This window comes from Panthera onca, chromosome A1, assembly GCF_046562875.1.
Source record: "Panthera onca isolate mPanOnc1 chromosome A1, mPanOnc1 haplotype 2, whole genome shotgun sequence".
NCBI classification, from domain to species: Eukaryota; Metazoa; Chordata; class Mammalia; order Carnivora; family Felidae; genus Panthera; species Panthera onca.
Genome location: NC_138339.1, coordinates 37,431,583 through 37,450,040, shown reverse-complemented (window position 1 = coordinate 37,450,040; position 18,458 = coordinate 37,431,583). Strand labels below are relative to the sequence as shown.

The 18,458-nt window shown below is 36.5% G+C and overlaps 1 protein-coding gene across 1 annotated transcript in view; it reads right to left on the bottom strand.

Annotated features, from left to right (window-relative positions):
• PARP8 (poly(ADP-ribose) polymerase family member 8) overlaps positions 1-18,458 on the bottom strand; it is a 173,486-nt gene that overhangs the window by 32,318 nt on the left and 122,710 nt on the right. The window contains exons 11-15 of the mRNA XM_060634582.3: positions 16,866-16,932; positions 10,545-10,670; positions 9,451-10,015; positions 7,660-7,710; positions 7,462-7,557 (exon numbers count right to left, since the gene is read on the bottom strand). Of these exons, the coding sequence (XP_060490565.1) occupies positions 7,462-7,557; positions 7,660-7,710; positions 9,451-10,015; positions 10,545-10,670; positions 16,866-16,932 (905 nt within the window). The remainder of the gene's footprint in view (positions 1-7,461; positions 7,558-7,659; positions 7,711-9,450; positions 10,016-10,544; positions 10,671-16,865; positions 16,933-18,458) is intronic.

Sequence of the window (18,458 nt, the reverse complement as noted above, 5' to 3'; positions counted from 1 at the left end):
ATAATTTGATCTTCCCTTTTTGTAAAATGGCAAATATAGAGGTAGTAATATGGTGATTAACATATATATAGGTTAACACTGACCTAAGTAAATACTAGTGAATCGTTAAACTAACACTTCTGTATTTATTGCTCATTTTACTAGAAAGTTCAAGACAGTATTTGAGACATAAATCAGTTTCATTTTGAGATAAACATTTACAAACTAGGTTTTGTAAGCCTTTGACTTTCCCTTCTCCCATGTTTATCCACATTTTATTTGAGAAATTCCAAATGTCAACACAACATAGCACCCTAAAAGAAAGTTCTCAAGTCATATTAAGTAAATCAAGATTAGACATCTCCTTGCTCACAGAAAGGATATCTTATTCAAGAAAGAGAAACCAAATCATTCTTCCCTATTGAAACATAAGATTTATATAGTGGATTAGCGATCTTTCATGTTAGCTGACTCTTAGCTAATCCCCTACCCCCAACAAATTCTATTACTATACTATTTATACAAAAAACTCTAGCATTAATTAAAAATAGAACATAGTTGGGGCATCTGGCTGGCTCAGTCGGTAGAGGATGCAACTCTTGATCTCAAAGTTGTGCGTTCAAGCCCCACACTGAGTTTAGAGATTACTTGAATGAATGAATGAATGAATGAGCCCCCAAATTTACAAAAATATATTTAAAAAAATAGAACATGATCATTTAATAGCTATTACTACACATACACTTTAATACAAAGTGTATAAGCCTAAACATAACCAAACATGTACAAAATTTATGAGTTTATTTTTGAGTTTACAATCAATAAGTTTCCATTTGCAAAATATTACCTATTCTTCATGTTATTATATTGCCCTCCAGCAGTTAGTTCTTATAATTTAAACTATAAAACCATGCCAAGTCCTTCTTGCCATTGCACATACATAATTTTTTTTGCAATATAATATTCATTACGCACCATTTAAACACATGGAGAACTTTATGCGTCCCTGAGATTTATTTTAGAAGTTTTTAACATACATTTTAAATTTTGTTTGAATCAAAACAATTTAAATGTGAGCAGTGAAAACATATTTCAAGAATGGTTAAGCCCTAAAGAATATTTTAGAACCTAACTGCATTGTAGAAACTTTGTGTTTTCAATGAATTTAAATCACTTCCCACTGAAAATAGAAATGATAAACCTCAAGAGACTCTAGCTACGTATTTATACTTGGCATGGTGTTGGTGAGTGGTTTGCAAACCCTTTTTTGCCATCCTCTTTCTGTTTAAACAAAGTTTTTCATGTAAGCCCGATATACAGAACAGTAACCAGAAACTGGTTACTATTCCAGTTGAGGCACATGTGCACAGTTCAGTTTTCCTATCTGTAAACAGGGATTTAAAAAAAAAAAAAAAAAATCACACCTAGCGCATCAAGTAGAGCAGAGGACCAAGAAAGAGAACCAAGTAAGATAAGGTTCATAAACTCCCCCTGAGGTATACAGAGCTGTTTCACTATTAACAGCATTAGGGAACTTGGATAAGCCGTGTCTTCTGTGTGTTGTAACCCAGTGTGTGTACAAAAATAGGTTTTTAATGAAAATTTTCATTGAGGCTTATTATGAAGTAGTGTTTTTATTTTTATATCCATAGTTTATCCAAACCCTTAACTTATTGTTAAAACTGTTCTTGCTAAAAAAGAAATGAGCAGCGCAAATAAAAATTCAAAATTAAAAAACTAGTATTGAACACATATGAGAATAATGAAGAATATCTACTGGAAACTCAAAACCTACAAGCCTTCAGCTCTTTGTATTTCTGACTTTTATAGTTTATGCTTCAGGTTCTTTTCGTGGTTTGGAAGAGAGACACATTCCAAGGCGGGGTGGGGGGCTTGGGGGGGGGGGGGGGAGGTACTGTCCATTAAGAAAGACAGGAATCCCACAGAGATCAAGACAGATTTATAGTAAGATAGGCCCATGCATGTTTAAGCTTCTCCACTGTCTCATATAACTTAAGTTGTTGTTTGAGCTTTAAAATCAATTTCTTCTACTCAATTTGGATGTTAAAAAAAAATCATATTTCTGAATTAAAGGTTTTTTTTGGTATAATTGTTATTTATCTTAGGTTGTATTTCAAAACTTGAAATCTTATTTCTGAGACATGGAGCGGGGGATGGGAGGATGGGGTGAGGAGGGAACAGGATGTGCTTTTTCATTCATTCTGAAAATAAGAACTTAAGCTACAAACATTTGTCTAAGGTCCACAGCAAGGCTGGATACACAAAAATACAGATTGTCGGGTTTCTCAGCTGACTTTGCTTTAACAGGATTGGGCGTTGTTCTTGAATAATGAAGCAGGATCTCGGGCCTAATCAGTCCATCCAGAGCAAGGAATGTGGAACGTTTTCACATGACAGGAGAAGAGAATGACATCCTACTTTTCATATCCCATGTTGATCAGGGAAATGGGAAAGTCTAGTAGCAGGGACACACAGAATGATTGCCAAGTACCAGTGATAAAAACTTCTAACTGTAGGGACACTAACCCACACAACCACGTACGTGGTTTTCTCCCACCGGGTTCAGCAGCCCTTATGCAGGGTTCAAAGAAGACCAACAGTTGCACTGATTCATGGTGTTCAGAGTGAGTATAACAAAAAGACAAGGGCACTGGGAAGTTACAGGCTGATAAAACACTGGTGAGTCTGGCAGTAAGTTCTTGTTTTCGCATTTTCCAAAACCTCTTGATGAAGTGTTTTTAAAGCATTTTAAAGCATCTCCCAGTTTGCTGCATTAACATTCTAATTGATTTCAAAATGTAGAGAACCAATGATTTGGTTTGGGTTGGGTTTTCTGATCATAATCCAATCTGCATTGTCAAATGGAAAAACCCAGGAAAATCTAGGACTAGACCATCCTTGTGATGTTAATATGAATTTTAAGCAGATTCAAAGTATTACAAGTCAGGTCTCATGCCTGGGAGTGATATTTATAACCTTCGTGAACAAAAGCGTTAAGTGGAGCCTTGTGGTATTTCTAAATAAGTAAACAGTGTAGTTACCTGTGTTGCAGAAGGTAGGACATGCTTACCCCGACCTCTGAGTAAAGTGACAGAATAGTACAAGTAGTGACCGAAATGTTAGGACTTCTGGGGAATAGTAGTAAAAGAGGACTTATATAATCCGATAAATAATCATGCTTAGAGAAAAGAGAAAAAATATAAGACACAGTTTGGCTTCAGAAAGAGAAAAGTCTAACAAACATAATGAACATTAGGCACAGAATTCTATGGAAGCCTGAGTTTTATCTAACCTGTTTCATCACCAAATGGGATATAACTTATCCTCTTTACATCTCTGGGAGCCACTGCGGCTTGTAATGCATCCTTTAGGCTGAATAAATGGTCAATGAGTCATTTTAATAATATATACCCCATAAGAAATTTTATTTGTAATAATTTTACACATTTCTATTAAAATTACAGTAGAACATACTGCAATGTAAATATAAGAAAGATGCAGAATAAATGAGTATGCCTGATTGAGGTTCAACATCTGTTTTCAAACAATCAAGAGGCAGTTCTTTCTGTTTACTTTTCTTCCTTTGAAGATCAGATATTCCTTTGACTTTCATTTCCTGACCTGATTTCATCTGTCATTTACCTAACTATTTAAAAAACCCAAGTAAGTTTTCTGATTTCCTTAGTATGAGTCTGAATCACAGCAAAAGAAAACCAGCTGATAGCTAGCTATACTTATTTAGAAAACATCGTTATTTACAAAAGCCCTTCCACTTCTACAAAGAAACAGCCAACTTCACTGGTGCAGAATAAAATAGGTAAAACAAAACTGGGAGCAAGGTGCAGAAAATACCAATAGCAATTAGGATATTTCTATCACTTACTATAGGAATGAGCTGCCATTAACTGAACCGTAAAGAGCAAACTCCCAGTGAAACGTGTAGTAAATTTCCAGGATGTAAAAGTAGTCAGTTCAAATACGTGAGTCAAGAATAGCATTACGGTTAAGAACCATGGCTTGGTGCCACTGTCCCAGGGCTCAAATCTTGTGTATATCGCTTACCAGCAGTGTTGGTATTAAATAAATTACTGATTTCTTCATCTGTGAAGCAGGGGTAATAATAATACCCACCTCATAGGGTTATGATGAGGATTCAATTAAATAATCCATGTAAAACACGTTCAACACACGATCACATAAAAAGCACTCAAAAGCATGTGCCATTAATAACATTACTATTATCTTCTGGAGTGAAGATTGCATTGCCCTAGATCAAGCAATGGGCCAGGATCCACAGAGGAACATTAACAAAGTATAAATGGACCTCCTGAATGGCATTCTCCTTATTTTCATTGTAACTACACATTTCCATGTATCACACAAAAATAACAAACTTGCACAAATATTTAATAAACAAATGCTAATTTAGTTAATTTAGGTTTCAGAATAACATTGTATCTCTTCAAGAGAAAAGCTAACTGATAAAAAAATAGTGTATGAGTAGCAAGAAAAACTTTTTATATAGGTTTCCCATAAACAAATATATCATACAATTTGACAGATGATTATGATCATAAATGGCTATTCTATGTTTTTTTAGAGTCTAAATCTTGAAATGCAAACAAGTTCTAATAGAATTGTCTCTTTCTACGCTTTGTAATTTGTCTTTTCAAACATATTCCCAAGAACAGGACAAATTTCTCTTAAAAAGTACAGCAGAATCTAGCATGGTGCCTTATACTTAGGGAGTTTTCAATAAGCATTTATGATGCAGTTTTGAAATGAGGCAGAAGCAGGTTCGAAGTCCAGCTTTTACCCATACTTGCTGAGTGATGCTGAACAAACTGCTTAACCTCCTTCAATCTTAATCCCCTTATTTGTACCATGAGCACAAAAATACACAAACCACAAGAGTTCTGTGAAAATCAAATAAGGAAGCAATATGCAAAATATGTACACACAGTGCCTAGCACACAGCGCTCATGTCATCCGCAAACAGAGATCATTTTCATTTTTCCTTTACAGCCTGGATACCTTCGAATAATTTTGCTTACCTAACCGCCCTGGCTATAACCTCTAGCACAATGTTGATGAGAAGTGACAAGAGCATTACAAAGAATGAACTAACTTAAAAATAAACTTATCCAAGGTTGTGTGAGACCCGAACACTGAAAACTACAAAATAGGGTATAATTTAAATAAATGGAAAAATTTCCTGTGTTCCTTATGGACTGGAAGGGTTACAATTTTTGTTAACTCAGGAATACTTCCCAAATTGACCTACAGAGCCAGGGCAAAGCCATTCCAACTGCCTTTTTTGGCAGAGATGGACAAGCTGACCTTAGAATTCATACAGAAATGCAAGGGACTCCAAATAGTGAAATCCAATCTTATAAAAGAAATACAAAGTTGGAGGACTCGTAGTTCTTGCTGACAAACTTAATGCAAAGCTACAGTAAACAAGATAGTGTAGTACAGGTGCAAGGACGCACATACAAGTCAGTGGAATAAAATTAAGAGTCCAACAAGAGACCAACACATCTACAGCGAAATGATTTTCACAAAGGTGTCAATATCATTCAATGGCGAAAGAAGGTCTTTTCCACAAACTGTGTGGCGGCATTTGGATACTACATACAAAAGCATGAAGTTAAAATCCAATCTCACGATACACAAAAATTAACTCAAACAGGATCAATGACTTAAATGTAAGATAGAAACTATAAAACACTTAAAAGGAATTAGGCAACAGTTCAATTGATAAATATGGACTACATAAAAATTAAAAAATTTTGTGTGTCACAGGACACTATCAAGAAAGTGAAAAGGAAACCCATAAAATAGGAGAAAATATCTTCAAATCACATATCTAACAAAAATCTAGTATTCAGAATATATAAAGAACTCTTAAAGCGCCTGGATGGCTCAGTTGGTTGAATTCTGACTCTGGATTTCAGCTCTGGATCTCACGGTCATGGGATTGAGCCCTGCGTCGGGCTTCACGCAGAGCATGGAGCTCGCTTGGGATTGATTCTCTCTCTCCCTCTCTCTCTCTGCTCCTCTCCTGAATGAGTGCATGCTCTCTCTCTCTCTCAAAATAAATCAATAAACTTTAAAAATAAAAAAGAACTCTAAAAACAACAAAAAAGAAATAGTCCAATTAAAAATGGGCGACAGATAAAAACAGACATTTCTCCAAAAAGATGTATAAATGGCCAATAAGCACAAGAAAAGATGCTCGAAATCACTAATCATTAGGGAAAGCACAAATCCAAACCACAACGAGATACCACTTCACGCACACTAGGATGGCTATTAGGGGGGATTAAAAAGGAGAATCGCAAGTGCTGGAGAAGATGTGGAGAAACTAGAGCCATCTTATACCGCTGGTAGAAATACAAATGGTATAGCCACTGTCAAAAATAGTTTGGCAGTCCCTCAAACAGTCCCTCAAACAGTTACATCCATACAATGTAAAATTATTACACCATAAAAAGAAATACAGTATTGATACACACTACATGGATGAATCTTGAAAGCATTATATTAAGTGAAAGAAGACAAAAACAAAAGGCCACATAATGTATGGTTCCATTTATATGAAATGTCCAGAGGAGGCAAATTCATAGAAACAGAAAATAGTTTAACAGTTGTCAGGGGAGGAGGGGAGTAAAAAATTCGGAATGACAGCTAACAGTTATGGATTTCTTTTGTGGGGGGGTGGGGAATGGAATGTTCTGGAACTAGACAGTGATAATAGCTGCACAACACATGTGAACACACCAAAACCTACTGTACTGTATACATTAAAACAGTGAATTGCATGTTATATGATTTTATCTCAATTTAAAAATTGCAAAAAAAAAAAAAAAAACCACTTGAGATTGGATAATTCCTCCCAAAATGCACATACACACATTGATTCTTATTTCTATACTCCTTCAATAACATCCCAAATGTGTCAGTGATCTGGCATTTCTTGAAATCTTTATTCTGACTCTATGCATACTACTGCATACCTCTTCTAACTTCTACCCTTCAAGCATCTTGAAATTGTGTGGTTTGAAGAAACACTGTTTTCAAACTTACACCTGTATATATACACCTGTATATATACACCTGTATCTATATGTATCTCTCTATCCATCTAGATCTATGTCCATTGATATTAATAAAGATACAGATAGATAAAAAATAGATGGAAGGAAAGAAAGATGATAGATAGGCACATATAAGAAATACAGTAAGAAATATTTTACTAATATGAAACTACTTGCTCTTTCACAGACTCTTTCAGAAATAGTGATTCACTTGTTCAAAATTATACCATTATGTGTATTAAATAATTTCCTCAGTAGGAGAGCATTTGCTATAAAGTTATTTACTTATTTATTTTTATGTCTCAACTTTTTTTCATTTATATTCTGTATCAACAATGGTATTCTATCAATGAGAACTTACCCTAAGCATGGGGCCATTTTGAAACACATGTGGCTCATCACAAACCACACAGTATTCATTCAATACAGGGATCCGCTGCTCAGCAAACTCAATTGTCTGGATAAAACAATAAAGAGAAATAATGAAGTCAAGTTCATAAATAATTTGGAAACCCATCAAAAGCTAAAATATTTCTGCAATGGATGGCTTGGCTCCTACCTGCACTAGGAAGCCGCGATCTCGTATTGGAATGCATTTGGCACCATTTGGCTATAAAAAGAAAAGTAAAAGAAGAAAATAATTTTTTAACTTGGAGCATATATAAATTACGCCTTTGACTTTTTGCAACAGTGAATACAAGTGTTATCTAAGATCACCTGTTACAGGAATTAAATCAGTGATTACGACATCAAGACTTTAGGATTTCTTTATTATAATATACTTTCTGCCATTACTACTGCAAGTCTTGTCTAAGCTAAATGAATAGTATTCTTAATTTCTGATCTCTAGTAAAAATGGTATTTTTAAATGTACACAAAAGCTCGTTTCCTCTGGTACTCATCGTCAAATGCTCCCACCTCCTCATTTAGACTACTTTAATCTCATTTTACAATGAGAATTATTCTTCCAAGGAAAAATTAGACAGTTGCTGAAGGGGTACAACATTAAACTATTGTACTGTATTAAGCTTAATCATACAGGAAGACAGGAAGACATTTTCTTTTACAGAATATGTGAAATTCTCTTTCTTAGGTGAAACTACCATGGGAAGAAACTTTCTAGTATGCACCACTCTGACATTATTTTCTATATGCCCTTACTTCTATTTCTATATGCCCTTACTTCTATTTTCTATATGCCCTTAACTTCTGTTAAGAAATGGGCTTTTAAGGATGTCCACCTAAAATTATCAGCATACTTAAATACATTTTATTAACACAAATATAATTTTACGATATCATTTACAATGTAATTTTAGAAATAAATCTATATGAGAGCAGCACAACTTTCTGAAAACGTATCTTATTTGTTTTCAATTTCATCTATGGCTAGCTGTATCCATATTAATGGTTAAGAGTTAGATATACCCTTGCCCCAACATACACACATGTTTACTAAAAGAAAACATTTTTAATCAACTATGTTATGTAATTAATATACATAAAATAGGTTTGTTTCTTTATCTGAAATCAGCTGTAATGTTGATCACTCTAGAGGTAAATTTCGTGTAAGACTGACTCCCAATAAATTCCACACCAAAGGGCTTAAGTGTTAATACAGTTACCTTCTGGCCCCATCTCCCCCAGAAAAACTTCAGGATAAAGTGACTTCAGTTTTATAAAGCAGACACTGAGAGCAGCTTTAAGTGAAGCTCTGGGATACGGATGCAAGTGTTTCTTTTCTTTAGAAGTTACGATTCACAGGTGAAGTTTTCCTAATTTATATATTTATATCCCTATAATATTTATGTATATGCAAATTTACTTATATACAAATAATTTAAATATAAATATATTAGATACTATTATATATTATGTAATTATATAATATGTTATATATTATATATAACAGGAAGGACACTACTCTGAACTTAATTATTAGTCAAACTCTGTCCTCCATCACTTATGTAAGAAAACGAGAGAACAGATAAACCTACTTGATAAAACATTAAAATGCTATGTTTGCTTAAAAGGATAGGCTTTGTGGATCCAACGGGCTTCCTTCCATTTTTAGCAGCATTCATGACCACAATAGGAATTTGGACTAGACCTTAAATCAACAGCTACATTTATTTTTTCAGAATCAAAACGAACATTCCAGCACCAGCTGCACGTGTCTGGTATGCCAAATGATTTCCAAAAAGCAAAAGGAGGAAATTAAAAAAAAAAAAAAAAAAAAAAAAAAAGAACGACAAAACATCTTCTTTCCTCTACCAGATCTTACAAAAACAAAAATCGCTCCTGCACCCTAGCTAACGTTTACGAACTCAAGATGAAAGTATTTACGCACAGCAGGCTGGGAAGATGATGACGAAGAGGGTGTTAAGATACCAATAAGCCCTGAGGTAAGAGAGAGCCTCCTGCCCTCTGCGTTAGGTTCCTTGAAAAGCTCCGTCTTGGATGACTTGGGAGCGCTGGAGTAAGACTTGCTGAGCAATTTGTGGTTTTTCAGTCCGTACAACTCTTCCATTCTGAGATTACTGGAGTAAGACCTGCTCAACAGTTTGTGGGGCTTCAGGTTGGCGTTGTGCTCGCATCGCGGATCTCCAGAACAAGACCGAGCCAACAGTTTATGCGACTTCAGCGCCAGGCAGTCCTCTTGCTTGCCAGCTGCAGGGCAGGGCCGGTTCAAGAGTTTGTGCGACTTAATTGTCGTCACCGCCTGCTCAGCCCTGGGGTCGCTGGACAGGGAGCGACCAAAGGTCCTGTGCGACTTGCTGGAGCACACGTCGTCAGCCTTGACGGTACTGGAACAAGTCCTCCGCAGCAGCTTATGTGTTTTGGAGATTCCATCTTGCTCGGATTTCAGCTTGGATTTGCTTTTACCACAACCAGGGGGAGGATAACTTGGCGACCTTCAAAATTGAACAACAATTAGTACAGGGCAAATCACGAGTGAAACACACCATGGAAAAGACCCGTGAGGCTTTATCACCTCAACTCTGCTACAAACACCGCCTTGCTTTAAATACAGCCCATCCAGCTCAAACTGAAACCAACAGTATGTATAGAGGGATCACATGGACTGAACTGAATTATATTTTTTCCTGGAAAGCAAAACAAGATTATCAGGGGTTTTTTTTCCCCCCTCCTATCTATCTCAGGGCTCTATACAGAAGCAATTTTGGTACAGAAAACTCTATGTGACTAGAAAACGAAGAATTCCATTTTAGTATATTTAACTCACGTTAAGAGAACAAAAACTCTAAATGTAGAAATGAATATATGTTTTTGATGGAACGGATGTAACAGTCTGTTCTCTGAAGTCACACAGAAAATAAACAGACGCCACAGCTATAGAAAGAATGCTTGAAGTACAATAATCATGGAGCATCACACGCCCAGAATTCAGTTAAGACCATGGTGAAGTCATCTGTTACCTACCTGCGCAAGGTAGTAAATAAATGCAGGGGGGACTTCACCTTCTTGTCAGACAGCTTCTTACTGTGCAGGCAATTGGATTTTTCTTTGCTCTGTTTCCACTGCTGTGTAACAAATGTCTGCATGATTCTGTCAATCCAAAGTAAGTCTGTTATCACAGTTCCAAGGTGATTTAATACGAGATTTCTGTATTACGTACAGCATGTATTTCTCAAAGGAAAATAAATGCACAGTAATTGCTGAGATTCTAATTTAGGATCATACAAGATGTCTCCAAATGTAGGAAAGCATTATACAGAAAATTTCTATGATTTGACTGCCATTTTGGTTAATAACTCATTAATTACTGTGATAAGATTAATAACATAAATGATAAAAGGATGTTCTTTTAAAGAAATTTAGGGGTTCCTGGGCGGCTCGGTCGGGTAAGCATCCAATTCTTGATTTTGGCCCAGGTCATGATCTCGTGATTCTTGGGATCAAGCCCTGCACCAGACTCTGCACTGTGAGTGCAGAGCCTGCTTGGGATTCTCTCTCTCCCTCTCTCTCTCTGCCCCTCCCTCTATCTCTCTCTCAAAGAGAGAGAGAGAGAGAGAGAGAGAGAGAGAGAGGGAGAGAGAGAGAGAGACGGAGAGAGAGAGAGAGAGAGAGAGAGAGAGAGAGAGAGAGAGATTTAGAATGCCAGCCTTTAGGACCAACTTTAGCTGAAGTTCTTCAGCCAAAAGAAAATTCACAATTCTTTTGTTGGTGCCAGAAACACAGTCTTAAAAAAATGTTTGATAGTAATTATGCTTTTATCTATTAAGATACAAGTAAAGTCAATTTCTTTTCACTTGATTTGCTTATGCAATTTTCTTCATAAAAAGGGAAATAAAATGAAACTGCAAAAACCATAAGTAAAAATAAACCATGCAAAACTGACTCTATGGAGAAATACATAATCAGCAAATCTTATCTTTCAGCACAGCCCATTCACCTTTAAATACAGTGTGGTTTAAAAAAAAAATGTGTGTGTCTCTAAAAGCTTTTAGTTACTATCACAAAGCAGGAATTTGCTAACTCTGATCTCAGTATTTTCTAAGTTGAGACCACCGCACATCACTGTTTTATGGCAAAGAATTCTGGAACATCCATTTTGGACGTGGACACAGCACTGTTTTCTGAGGCTCCCAGGCTGCAACAACTTCTCGGTATCTCACCTTTCAGGTGGAAACGGTGGAGGGTCCCTTAAGGCTGATACTAAAGTAGACATAATATTTTAAACATTATGTATACAATAAACATTTTGATTTTCTTTCAAAAGTCAATTCAGTATTGCCTACTTTTCATGTTCCTCTCAGCTCTCAGGGTTTTATTATTATTATTATTTTTTTTTTTTTTTAGTGTTTCTTTATTTTTAAGAGACAGAGTATGAGTGGGAAAGGGGCAGAGAGAGAGAGAGACGCAGAATCCAAAGCAGGCTCCAGGCCCTGAGCTGTCAGCACAGAGCCCGACACGGGGCTCGAACTCACAAACCTTGAGATCATGACCTGAGCCGAAGTCGGTCGCTCAACCGACTGAGCCACCCAGGCGCCCCTCCTCTCAGTTACTTCTAACACAGATTGCTTTTGGAGCAAAAAATGGTACCAATATTTACCATGTATAATATACCAAGGAGTAATTTATACACAGATTATTTTTCTCTTTTAACTCTTAACGCTCCCCGACAGTAGTAGCTATTATTCACAAATAAGCCTAATGGTTGAAATCTGCCCAATTTCACCTGGTTAATGAGTGGCAGAGCTGATCCCATATGGACTGACCTATGTTAACAACTCACTCAAAAGGGACAGGTGTGACCCTTAGCACTAAGACAATTTCTCAAGACCCTTTGGGTTTTATCAAATTAACTCAGATCATCAGAATGTATAACCTCAGACTTCCTACACCGATCTTTAGAAGAAACAGCCATTATGGAATAAGTTGGGGTCTTCCTAAGCCACAGAGGTAGTGAGGAAGAAGGGGACAACTGCAGTCAATGGTGCAGGATTCCAAATTTGCAGTAAATTCACCTTAGAGTTCAGACCAATGGAAATCTTTATTTTGCACTTAATTTTTGAAGATTTTTTTTTTCACTCAAGATTTCAGCAAGATTTAACTGTAATAGTAATATTAGGGTCTTCAGTTTTCCCTGTACCTAACCTGAAATCCCCAGTGACCCCACCCTCTGTACCAGGCAGATTCAGATTCTTTTCCTTGTATGGGAAATTGCCATTCCTGTGTACCATTCCCTAAGAAACCTAGTCCATGTTTCTCTTTTACTTGATAGACTAACTGGAACAAAAATATAACAAGTCAGTAGCTAAAGTTCCAATTTTCACATTACATTAGCATTTCTAAAGTGTGACTTCAACATCTAAAATGAGTTAATTCTTAAACTTGGACACCCAGATCCCTAGATGCTCTTGGATTCAAAAGGTGGGGATTAACTGTTCTACAGGAAAGTTAATGCTGTGTTTAAAGTTAATGGTAGTGCAAAATGTACACATGAGCACGTCTGGTGTAAGGACCACCTCCGCATAATGGAGAGCCGCCATGAGATTTTAGTCCTGGCACTGGTGTTTGTGTTTACTATTATGCTGGCACCACGGAGAGCTGCTACAGTTGCCACTGGCTGATAATAAAAGAGAAAAAGACTTCAAAGCTCAATTACACCAGATGATGTCATAGTCAGCTACAACAACAAAAGTTCCAAGGTAGTTCAAATAGAGCATAGAGAGTGCACAAGGGCAACACTGTTGCTTTCTTCGTGCTGATTTCAAAAGGAATAGGCACTCAAGGAGCCCGCACTACATGCAGACGGTGGTGGTGAGAACAACTTCGGCAAAACAGTATCATGCATCAGATTAAATTAACGTACTGATTTTACAATCCAAATCTGAGCACTTTATTTTGATTTGCACCTCAGTTATAAATTGAATTTGGTTTACGGATGAACATAAGGGAAGGGAAGCAAAAAGAATATAAAAACAGGGAGGGTGACAAAAACACAAGAGACTCTTAAATATGGAGAACAAACAGAGGGTTACTGGAGGGTTTGTGAGAGGGGAGATGGGCTAAATATGTAAGGGGCATTAAGGAATCGACTCCTGAAATCATTGTTGCACTATATGCTAACTAACTTGGATGTAAATTTAAAAAATAAATTAAATAAAAATTAAAAAAAAATAAATTGAATTTTGTTTTAAGTGAAAACTCAACATATGAAGAATCTGAACCTAATTTTATGTTTGTATGTATTTAAATTTAAAGATTTGCAACACTTTTTTTCCTTTTAAAAACAACTTAAGTTTGATCAATGGAAATTCAGTATTAAGTCATACACAGTTTAAAATCATTTCCATGGTCTCTGTTACACTTAGCCTTTGCATGATAGAGATTCTAATGAGGCTGATCACTATACTATATCTCTTAGATATAGTGTAGTATATCTGTTAGATATAGTATAGTATCAGAGCAGAGCCTGATACTGGGTTTGATCCCACGACCCTAGGATCAAAACCTGAGCTGAAATCAAGAGTCAGGAGATCAGCCAACTGGGCCACCCAAGCGCCCCTCTTCCAGGGGCCCCTCTTTTAATGCCTTCACATTCTCCCTATATTCATTCTGTGCTGAAAATATATCCCAAGTCTAATATAAAGCGAAGGGACAGCTACGAATATATGAAAACCAGATTAGTGGATGGGTCAAAAATACTGATCCGATGTCAAACTCTGACTCTACTGCTGTGACACAAGTACCTTGCTTAATCTCTCTGGGTCTCGGTTGCATTATCTAGGAAGTGTGGATAGTGACAGTACCTGCTGGACAGGGTTGTGGTGAAGATCAAGTGAGTTAATGTAGGTAAAGTACTTACTACAGTGCCTGACATACATTAAGCACTGCATTAGCATTGCTGCTGCAATTGTTAAGCTGGTCTAGTTGCCAGAAACAAAGCAGATAAAGAATCACAGAAAAAGTTTGATGTGTTCCTTATCTGCTGAGAACAAACCAGAGCAATAATGAGAAAGGGGCTAGATTTTGAATCTGCCTTCCTAACTTGCTATATGTTTCTGGAAAACATATTTCAGTTTCCTCTTTTACTTTATGGTGAAGATGAGTTCAGATGTTTTGAAATCATGTAATTTTAGACCAGAAGGGATCACAGTCAAACTCAGTTATTTATAATGAAGTACGTTAGATTAAAATTTATCAGGAATCATTAAAAAAAAGTTCTAGTCCATATACTAAACTGTCCATAGAACTAAAATTTATCCACAGAGTAACCTTTTTTAAAATGTTAACCACTTAGATGGAAATATTAATAAAATGTTACATATTCTACAAAGTGATTAAACAGCAAACATAGAACATAGCTTTCCTTAATTTTTCAGAGTTGGAATTTACACATCACTTCTTTTTCTGAGCCCAAACGATATACTCAGACATCATTAAGGAACAGAAAGTTATATATTCTGCATTTTTATAATTCTTGTCTTATTTGGATCAACATTTCACTAAAAAAAAAAAAAAGGTTAAAAGTGCATAAAGTTAAGAACATGGACTTTGGATAATCAGGTGTCAATACAGGTTCATCAGCTGTTAACACATGTATCATTCCACTAGGACACCCTGATAGCAGAAAGGCTATGCACCTGTGGGGGCAGGAGGCATATGGAAAATCTCTGTATCTTGTTCTCAGTTTTGCCGTGAACCTAAAACTGCTCTACGAAAATAAATTCATCAAAATAGAAAAAAAAAAATTAACAACAGGAAGAAAATTGGGTGAGAGGGAAGAAAATCAGAGGAGGGGGAATAAAATTATGTGCCAACTTGGATGGCGTAACACAGGGACAGGCTCCGTGCTCATTAGCTCCAAGACCTGTAAGATACTGGCTCAACACAGAAAACAAAATCTAACTGAAAAGACAAAACCAGTTCCACTGGAAAAGCATACCTCATCCCCGTCCAGGAAACTGAGAAAATTCCTCAGTCTTATATTTCTTTTTATAAGGACTCAAAAGTCCTTATAGAGATCACATTCTATGTGCTAACCGTCTGTTGTAAGTTGAATTTAGTTTTAGAGACGTACGATTCAAAATGTTAAGGGTTTATTATCCAATTTTTATATGATCATATTTAAACCTAACAGTAGGAATCTGCAAGAATTTGCAAGAATACTCCCTTATCTTAATTTCCTTTCAAATGTAACCCACACATAACTCACATTTGAGCAATGTAAACTCAAAAACTTAGACGATTCTAGAGCTCTATAATATGTACAACCCTTAATACCTACCCCACATAAGCTTCCTTTTACATCTGTAATGGTCAGGTAAAATGACCACAATAAATTCCCTATTTAGTCAATGAAATAAAAAGTTTTTGAAAGTACTTTCTCTTAGAACATTGCTCAATTAAAATCCATTGAAGTATAGATGAACACGTCAACTGCATCATTATGGAGGGTGTGAACCATGTGTTTAAACATAACAATAATCTAATGATCTCTCTTAATATAAATTGATGTAACATTTGTATATTCAGAAGAATAAATAATCCTTTGGGAATTCTCCAGTAATACAAATTCTTAAAGCTGACGTATAGGATAGGATTTAACAAATTTGTATTCTGACTATATGCTAGTATGTTTTAAAAGTCAGTTTGACTGGATAATTTTGTTTATACACTATAAATTCATTGCTTTAGTCAAGGTCCAAAGAGAAACTAAAGGGTTTATTTAAAGATGGAATGTTTCAAGAATGTAGGTATAGGAACTAAGGACAGTACAATAGCCCAGGGCAGGTGGCTACAAATTGTTCCCACCTCTACGCCCCAGGAGCAAGCATGGGGAACTAGTAATAGAATCCAGTAAGAGAGAGAGTCAGTCATGCAAAGGCTGTGGCCTAGAGTAGAAAAGAAAGCTTCAGTTGAAGGACTAGTCAACTCAAGGGGACCTCTTAGGGTGGAAACCAAAGGCAATAAATACTTCCTTCTTATACTTGCTTCCTCCTCTATTGGTCACATTTGAGACACAGCAACACATTAGAACCTGCACCCCCACAGATCAGCCTCCACAGGAGAGGGCAGGGTGTTGGAGGGCGAAGAGTGGACCTGGGTGGGCAAACAGAAGGAATGCAGCCTTGTTCTAAAGGTGAGCTCTGCCAGCTAAATTATTGAAGCAGCTCTTGGTAATGGATGAACTCCTCTCCTGAGGCACTCACTTCAAAAAGCTCTTATTAAATAAGAATGGGGGGAGAGGGTTGAGCAAAATAGAAATTTATTTTTTATTCTTGGGAAACTTACTTTTTTAGCTGATGTCCCAATCCAAATCGCTCTTTTGTAGAAATCTGAAAGACATCAACAGTGGGCACTGCAAAGGAAAAAATAATCAGTCAAAATGTTGAGTTAAAACTGAACCATCAGCCAGGAATGACTGCAAAGTAATATATATGATAAACTATAGTATGTACACAAGCATATATGTTTATATATTATATAATACACAATACATAGTGATATACACATACATATTTAAAAATAGCATACACACACTCCTACATACATTGCTATTTATTTTGGAGATCATTCATGGTCATGACATATCATGTACTAATGCATAATAGATGTGTATATAAATGTATAATATGTATAATGATGAAGAATGGCCAAAAAATACAGCAGTGTAACTGGCAATGTGTAGGACAGTTTGTACATGATTCTTTAAGTGGAGGAGAGACATATTTATACATACACAACCTTTTTTTGTTTTTACAATAAAACAATGTATGACGAGGCATAGGAGACTTTCTTTTCACTGGGTAGCCTGTCATGTGCTTCATATTTTTACCAGGTATATGCATTTCTGTAAGCTAGTAACTATGATGTTTGTGAATTTAATAAACTGTCAAAAAAAGTCACTCACCATTCATTATTCACAGGTTTTAAAGAATATCTGAGTGTCCACTCTGCCAATCACTATAGATAGAATGGTAAAAAAACAAAACAAAACAAAACAAACAAACAAAAAAACACGCACACAAGTCTCCTTGCCCCATGAAGCCTTGGTGCAGTGTAAGGAGACAGACAAAAGCTAGATAGACGGAACGCCCCATGGTGGTAAAGGTTCTGGAGGAAAAGAAAAAAGGGAAAGGGTCTTGGAGTAAAGGTTGTATGGGCATAGTAGGTTCCAACACTAGATAGGATGAAGTGTCCTAGCCAGAGGAAATCACCAGGGCACTGTCCCTGAGAAAGAAATGTACTTCAATATTCTAGGAACAGCAAGGAGACCAGTGGAGCCAGAGAGAAGTGAACAAGGTACCATATTAGGAGAGGGGATCTGAGAAGGACTGTGGGTTGGCAGTGTAGGATCTTTGTAAAGAACACAGTACAAGTAGCAAGATCGCTCAGGAACTTATCAGAGTAATTGACAAGAGATGCTGTGGTTTGGATCAGTGGAGGTAGTGAACTGTCTTGTTAAAAGGACATTCACAGACTATGCACGTTCGACAGTGTAAACCAAACTGGTATCCTCAATGGCTTCACCCCCGTGTTGGCTGTTATTCTGGGACACAAACACTCTACTGATCAAAGAAACTGGTGTTGGTATCATCTATCAGTTCCTTTCCTGAAAGCATTCTAATCCTTATATATAGAGTGAGGAACAGAGTGGACACTCTAATCCCCCCTGTTCCAAACCCAGGACTACAGAAATTCAACAATGAATAAAAAATCCTAACATCTTGAAAGTTTGGTGGAATTATTTTTTTAAGAGAAAGATAACAAAATTGGAACATGCTGTGCTCTCTCTTAAAAGATTTAAGAAGGGGGGTGCGTGGGTGGCTCAGTCGGTTGAGTGACCAACTTCGGCTCAGGTCATGATCTCACAGTCTGTGAGTT